This window comes from Geotrypetes seraphini, chromosome 7, assembly GCF_902459505.1.
Source record: "Geotrypetes seraphini chromosome 7, aGeoSer1.1, whole genome shotgun sequence".
Classification (NCBI taxonomy): domain Eukaryota; kingdom Metazoa; phylum Chordata; class Amphibia; order Gymnophiona; family Dermophiidae; genus Geotrypetes; species Geotrypetes seraphini.
The window spans coordinates 14,507,059-14,515,000 of NC_047090.1; the positions used below are offsets into that span (position 1 = coordinate 14,507,059).

Here is a 7,942-nt window from a genome sequence, read left to right on the forward strand (position 1 = left end):
CCCTACACTTTCGGAAAGAAACACCTAGGGACAAATTTAAAATAAATCTAAAGACCTTCCTATTTAAGGATCCTCAGACCTCCGAGAGAAGGAAGAGCATAGCCCCTTCCGACTGTATTGACCTTTATCGTTCTTCTCTCCTATTATAAATTGTATTTCTCTCCCTATCCCTCATGTTTCAATATGTCATTTGACTGTTGTCTAAAATCAGTGTTCTTCAACCTTTTGACACCTTTGGACCGACAGAAATAAAATAATTATTTTGTGGACTGGCACCGGTCCGCAAACCGACAGTTGAAGAACACTGGGCTAAGTCGTGTCAATCTTCACCCAATCTCCTCCCCAGACCCCGCCCCCATAATAGTAACACCATTTTTTCCACTCATTTTTCATATATACACACACAATATAATTGTATTAACAACACATAATGGTTAACCACAAAATTAAAATACACAAAGCACGCTGTATGCTTTTTAGCATTCATTCCTACCAGAAAACAGATAACCCCATACAAATACGGGACCAAAAACTAAAATATATACAAACAAACCCTAAGATGCAAGACTCTGCAAGCAGTACAACCCCAGAGGAAAAGAAACAAATGCATTTCTTCCTGAACAGACAAATCAATTGCTAAATAAAAGCATTTCCCTTACCGTTGTTGTCTCTCTCCCTCCATGTGCCTTGCCTTCTGGCCTACCCCCTGGTGTTATGTTTGGGCTGGTCCACTGTGCGATCAATGCGGCGTCTTCAGGCCGGCTCCCTGAGTGCTGCATTGCACAAAGCTGTGGGCAGCGGCTCCTCGCGCGTGTCCCGTGCATCATCTTAAAGCCTTCCCTCTGATGTTGCGATGTCAGAGGGAAAGCTTCCGGTTCAGGCACCTGTCGCGCATAAGAGCCTTTTCCCACGGCTTTGTGTACTGCAGCACTCAGGGAGCCCGCCCAAAGATGCCGTGTTGATCACACCGTGGACTGGCGGCTGAAGAACGGTGTCTTGGGCCCGATGGACGTGCCGGCCCTGTGGACCGGCAGAAAATTTCTGCGGACCAGCAACGGTCCACGGACCGGCGGTTAAAGAACGCTGGTCTAAATTATGTCCCCCCCCCCCCCCAAGATTTTCGGTTTATGACTCTGTACACCACTTAGACAACCTTTTTAAGCCGTATGCCTAGGGTTAACAGATTTTCCATCTGGATAATCTGGACCACCCTAGACCCGCCCCCCCAGGCCCGCCCAGTTCCACCCATCCCCGCCCTGTCACGCTCTGGTCACGCCCCAATCCTTTCCCAGCCCCGCCCTCCGCTGCCTGCTCTCATCGGGCAGGACATCCAAGCAAGCGCAGATGTGTCACGATGACATCACATACGCGTGACGTCATTTCGTTATATATGCGCATGCACAGATGCTCTACTGTGTGAAGGAAAACTTTTCAAAACCAGGACAAAGTGCCGGGTTTAGAAAAGCCATCCGAACTACAGAGTTGCGTGGGGACAGAAATCCCACCCATCCCCACCCGTCTCCGACAGGATCCTTTCCGTCCCCGCCAGGATCCTCACCATCCCCGTCAGGATCCTCTCCGTCCCCACCCGTCTCCGCCAGGATCCTCTCCATCCCCACCAGTCCCCGCAAGGAATTCCCTCCATCCCCGCCTGTCCCCATAAAAAGCAGCAATTACTTCTGACAGGATCATCAATTCCACAGTTTCTTTTGTGTTTGCGCTGCTGTTTTCCTTGTGGAATCTCTTTGGTGGAACCCTTTTTTTGTTTTCTGTTCAGGTAATTAACATATAAACCCCCTCTTTTACTAAGGCTGACGTGTCCTTTATATTATATGGACGAACCCTGCTTCCAAAGCTTTCCATCCCCGTGGGAGTCCCATTAGCTAGAGGGGGGGTCCCCTTGGGAGTCCCGTGGGTTAGGGGGGATTCCCACGGGACCCCCGTGGGATCCGCGGGATTCCCGCGATCCCTGTTCCCGTGCAGACCTCTAGTCCGAACCCCGGACATGTCTTCAAAAGGAGGACATGTCTGGTAAAATCCAGATGTCTGGTAACCCTAGGTATATCAAATTTTAAATACAACTTGGAAAACTTAGAAGCGTGTAGGGACCTGGTTAAGGCATGACCCTTAATGAAAATCATAGGAAAAAGCCTTTTTACTGGCTTAAGAGTGCAGGAAAGACACACGTAAGGATGCACTACGGCCAATTTCTACTGCAGCTTTGTAAAATGCTTGCCTAGGGGCCCGAGGAACCCTAGCGGGAACTGAATTCAGCTCCCCTGGTTCTTAGCTTGCGGCGTTAATCGTTTGGCTGCTCCTCCACTCCAAAACAAACAAATCACACTCTTAAAACTTTTGCTTAACAAAAAAAACAAAAAACAAAACAACTTACCTCAGAGGAGACTTCAATAATCCCAAACTGGGTCAAGCGTTGGTGCAAAATATTAATATTGAGGGCATTCAACACGTCTTCAGAAGACAGAGCATCGGTGGAACCCCGTTTTCCGTTTAGTGGAGACACAAACAGTTCCACACAATTGATCTTTCCCTGGTAAAATGAACATGTTAGAAATGTATAGAAAATATTTTGGAACAGTTAGACAAGCTGTGATTTTATTTTTGATTGTTTTTGAAATAAGGAAATAATAAGGCAATAATTGACTTCCTTCACCTCAGTGAGGGGGACGACAGACTCAAAACCCATCATATCGAGGTGATTGGAGGTTCAGGAGAACCAGCAGGTGCAGGGTAGAGAATGACATGAGGACAAACTTTTCCTCATCGGAACTTATTTTCCCCATCACGTCCCGGCGAGTATGTTTCCTGTCCCTGCCTCCAAACTGCCATCCGCACAAGCCTCAAATGCTTTAAAATCCTAAATAGCAACATTCTAGAGCTCAGATTGTGATGTCACAATGCCTCATTCCACCAATGCCTAAGCTCTGTCCTCATCCGCACAAGCCTCAAACCCTTTAAAATCCTAAATAGTAACATTCTAGAGCTCAGATTGTGATGTCACAATGCCTCATTCCACCAATGCCTAAGCTCTGTCCTCATCCGCACAAGCCTCAAACCCTTTAAAATCCTAAGTAGCAACATTCTAGAGCTCAGATTGTGATGTCATAATGCCTCATTCCACCAATGCCTAAGCTCCGTCGTCATCCTCACAAGCCTCAAACACTTTAAAATCATAAGTGTTCAAGACTTGTGTGGTTAAGGCAGAGCTTACAGGAATGGGGCAGGGACAGCGACAAAAATTGTGGGGACGGAACGGGGAAACTGAGGTCCTGGGGGGATAAATTTGACCCTGTGTCATTCTCTAGAGCAGGGTAAACTGTGAATTATCTACACCAGTGGTTCCCAACCCTGTCCTGGAGGACCACCAGGCCAATCGGGTTTTCAGGCTAGCCCTAATGAATATGCATGGAGCAGATTTACATGCCTGACATTTCCATTATATGCAAATCTCTCTCATGCATATTCATTAGGGCTAGCCTGAAAACCCGATTGGCCTTGTGGTCCTCCAGGACAGGGTTGGGAACCACTGATCTACACCTTAGCTACTTTTGGGGTTTTAGCCAGGTACTAATGACCTGGATTGGCCACCTTGAGGACTAGATGGACCACTGGTCTGACCCAGTAAGGCTATTCATATGTTTGCTGGTCCCATCCTGAAAAATCCCAAGCAGCTTGTGGCTTGGCTCTTCTCTGGGATATTCAGCGATAACATATTACCTTCTAGTATTTTACATCTGCAAAAACTGACATGACACTTCAACCTATCGAAGTTCAGATTATTAAATATTTGGATCAGACCTGAATTAATTTCATTAAATTTAACACAGTGATTTATAATTGCAATTTTTAATCAAACACCATGCATAACAGTTGTAATAAATAAGAACAGCCCGACGGGATAAGGCCAATGGTCCGCCTAGTCCAGTTTCCTGCTTCCAACAGAGGCCAATCCAGGTCAGAAGTACCTGGCAGAAACCCAAATAGTAGCAACATTCCATGCGGAATCCCCAAAGAATACCAACATTCCAAAACCCTAAAGAGTAACAGGGTTCCGGAATCCCATTCCATGCTACCAATCCCAGGGCAAGCAGTAGCTTCCCCCATGTCTGTCTCAATAGTAGGCCAATATTAAGCACAAGCCATGTCAACTGTTCAATACCATTCCCTCTCCCTCCCCACCTCCAAAATCCTCACCCACAGAAAAAGAAGAAAATATTGAGCAGGTTGAAGATGACTAACTGGAGAAGCCAGGAGTGAAAAATTCATAGTCCCTGAACTACAGTGGTACCTTGGAATCCAAACTTAATCCGTTCCAGAACCCCGTTCGAGTTCCAAGACAATTTTTCCCATTGAAAAGAATAGAAACTGGATTAATCCGTTCCTTGGTCCCACAAACTCTGCAAGATCGGGCCTACCTGGCAGAAACAGCAAGCTCGGGACCCCCCCAACAGCAGAGGCAGCATGATCGGGACCCCCAGCAGCAGAGGCAGCAAGATCGGGACCCCCAGTAGCAGAGGCAGCAAGATCGGATTCGGGATCCCCAGCGACAAGACAGCAAGATCGGGAACGGCAGCTGCAAGTGGTGTTCAGCCCAAAGCTTCCCTCCCAGGCGGAAACAGGAAGCTGCGTCAGAGGGGAAGCTTTGGGCTGAGCACTGCTTTCAGTTCGGATTCCAAAGCAGCGTTCGGATTCCGGGGCAAAAATGAAGAAAAAAAAAGTTCAGATTTCAAATCGTTCGAGTTCTGGGGCGTTCGGATTCCGAGGTACCACTGTATTATAATTATTAAAATAAAACAGGAAGGAATAGAACCAAGGGACAGACTTTAGGAACCTAAGGACCCCAAATACAGACTGCACTATGTGGCGATGAAGAAAAAGAAACAAAGGCGATATCGTATGCATGTTATACATATGATTTGGCGTTTCTATGATATTATTAAATAATATACAGTGCAGTGTACATTGCCGGAGCACAGTCTTTTCCACCATATTTTTTTTAGCGTAGGCCATAGTGTGCTGCAATCTTAATTCTGTATCTGCCAGATGTTTTACTTACATTAAGATGATTGATGTGGACTTGCTGTGGTGGTACCCCTAGAGCTGCAGCCACGCCTTGACGAAAGATCCGAAGCAATGTGGAATTGAGTTTGTTCACGTCCATTTGCAAAGTCTAAAACAAGTAGAAAGACTGAAATTGTAGACTTTTTCCAATTGGCTTTTGGTGAGAGAATAGCCCAAAAAGATCATATCTACTGACATCCAAAGGGAGATTATGGTTGATCCTCCTTCATATACAAGTTTGTTTGGTGGGTGTGTGTCCTATATTTTTATGTAGTTCCTTTTCTATTTATTTTACATTTTTATTGTAAAGCTGCTGAGAACTGTCATAAGTTTGTGGGCTTATAGGGGAAATATAACCATTTAAATTTTGTTTTGTATGAAGTTTTTCTTTATCTAACTTTTCTTATTTAATCTTTGATGTGGCATATTGATTTCTATTACCTAATGCATGAATATGTTATATTTCAATTTAAAATTGAAGAGAGAACTGTCATAAGCTTCAGTGGTATATCTAATTTTAATCAACATAAATATAAACATTTGCCCTCACTACCCCCCAGGCCTCCCTGAACCACTCACAAGCGGTGAAAAGCAGAAAAGTCTACTACTTTGATTGTACCACAGAAAGGTGGTATATCAAATCCCCTTACCCTGACGTCTTACCCTGCAAATATAGGAAATCTTCACTGCTGTCCGCCGATCTTATTTGCGTGCGTGATTTTTTAAAGAATGACTTGGGTTTTTAGATTCGGTATCAAAACGGCTGTGGTAGCAGACTGTCGCTTTTTAATGCGGGTTTTTGAAAATCCTGGCCCTAGTGGTTAGTGCAGTGGATTGTAAATTAAGAGATGCAAAATGAAAACCCACTGTAATTCTGTTCAATTTTTTTCTGGGGCTCCCTCCAGGAACAGAAAAATATTTAGTATACCTAGTGTGACCATATGGCTCCAGAAAAAAGGGGACGGATTGAGACATCCGGGTTTTACTTCCATTGAAAGCAAACAAGATGATGTCTCAATCTGTTCTCCTTACTTCCATTGCTTTCAATGGAAGTAAAACCCGGATGTCTCAATCCGTCCCCTTTTTTCTGGAGCCATATGTGAAACGAATCTGGTCCGTTTCTTGGTCCCGAAACCGCCCTGCCCACACCCTGTCTCCTGAGTACGGATATCCGGAGGCATTCTCCTTAGAGAGAAAAGATACGCAGACAGTGTCCTAAAGAGATTGCCTGTTTTATTATCAGTGTACATCCATTTATATATCTTTTTACATGGGTCAGTGGTAACCATCACAGGAAAAGGGGATGGACAAGAGAGGGGAGGGGGTGCGTGAGCAGGATATGTACTTCATTGTTTAAATCTAAAGGTGTTAAAAGCTTCCCTTATCACTCTCAACCGGTACATGGCAGGGGGGGGGGGGGGGGTCGAACCTCTATTGTCTCCAAACAACTAACTTCATTAACAAGATTAAATGGCCTCTTCCCAAACATCAAGTGTTTGATTACCTCCAGCACAGACAGAGACAGAAAACTTATGTCCTTTCAAATGTGTCCTTTCAATATGGTCACACTAAATATACCTGAAGATATAAGACACCCGGAAGCCTGAAGGTTATTGAAATGGTGTACATTCAGGCAGAGTAGGTACTTTTCTTCTTTTCCTGGAGGGATCACTTTTACAAAAAAAAAAAATAAAATAGTCACAGTGGAATTTGAACCTGTGTCCCTTGGCTCTAACCAGGGAGCTATTCCTCTGTCCTTCAAGGCCATCTGAGTGGCCATTTTCTTTTTTTTTTATTTGATTACGATCATACATAATAAACTCAAATTATAAAGCAAATATAAAAGAGTCCGCATCATGGGAGAGAGAAGGAAAGAATATTTAAATCTTCAAATCATCACGGGAAATATTTGACTGTGTAACATCAATTTTCCAAAAAGGGAGCCAAAGGAGGCCTCAACGACGAGACAATCAAGGCACGACAAAGGACAAGACTCGACACTGACAGTGTTTCAGCATCTGTGCCTTTGTCAAGAGTCTAAAATTAATTTTATCATTCTTTGTTCAATAATTCATATATATATATATATATATATATATATATATATTTTGTTTTGTTTTGTTGGCTTGATGTGATTTTATTAATTATGATTTTATTAGTTGATATTATGTGCTTCATATTATTTTTATTATTGTTTTTAACTTGTCACGGCTCAATAGACTCTTGACAAAGGCACAGATGCCAAAACACTGTCAGTGTCGAGTCTTCAAGTCCTCGCAGTGCTATTATCAATAAAGTGGACTTTGAACTGCACACCCGTGGCTGGATTATGGACCTCTCATCCTCACAACTCCTTTGTTGTAACATCAATATTCCACATTTTTATTTTCAGCAACAGCCTCTTAATCTAACAGGAATCTCTCTAACTGATCAGGCTGAACCCCCCTCCCCCCCCCCACCCAATAAGACACCTTTAAATAAGCAATCATACTCTTGGCTGGAAATTTCAGGAAAAAAGTAGCACCCAATGTCAAAACTTGAGATTTATACTGAAGAAACTGTTTTCTCCTAGCCTGGGTTGCTCTAGAAACAGCCGGAAACATTTGTAATTTCTGGCCACAAAACAGGAAATGGTTTTGTTTCCCCAAAACTAAACACTCTTTATCGTTCTCAGAGGAGAAGGTAACCAGGGTAGCGCGATCAGATATCTCATCTTGAGTGGTTTCTAAAAAGGCAGTTAAATTATCCAAAGGATCTTTCTGTTCTTCTGGTTTATCTAATGCCCCACCCTCCCGATCTACTCTCTTCATACCTAGAAGATAAAACCAACTAATCAAAGCATTATTACAGGGTCCAGTGCAAA

The 7,942-nt window shown here is 43.8% G+C and overlaps 1 protein-coding gene across 4 annotated transcripts in view; it reads right to left on the minus strand.

Annotated features, from left to right (window-relative positions):
* PTPRR (protein tyrosine phosphatase receptor type R) overlaps window positions 1–7,942 on the minus strand; it is a 133,732-nt gene that overhangs the window by 75,129 nt on the left and 50,661 nt on the right. For 3 of the 4 annotated variants that reach the window (XM_033950704.1, XM_033950703.1, XM_033950705.1), the window contains exons 1-3: window positions 6,658–6,751; window positions 5,075–5,188; window positions 2,393–2,548 (exon numbers count right to left, since the gene is read on the minus strand). In XM_033950704.1, coding sequence (XP_033806595.1) covers window positions 2,393–2,548; window positions 5,075–5,188; window positions 6,658–6,708 — 321 coding nt within the window. In that variant the 5' untranslated portion in view covers window positions 6,709–6,751. Of the gene's footprint in view, window positions 1–2,392; window positions 2,549–5,074; window positions 5,189–6,657; window positions 6,752–7,942 lie in introns of those variants that run through there. The other variant, XM_033950706.1, reaches the window with a different exon arrangement.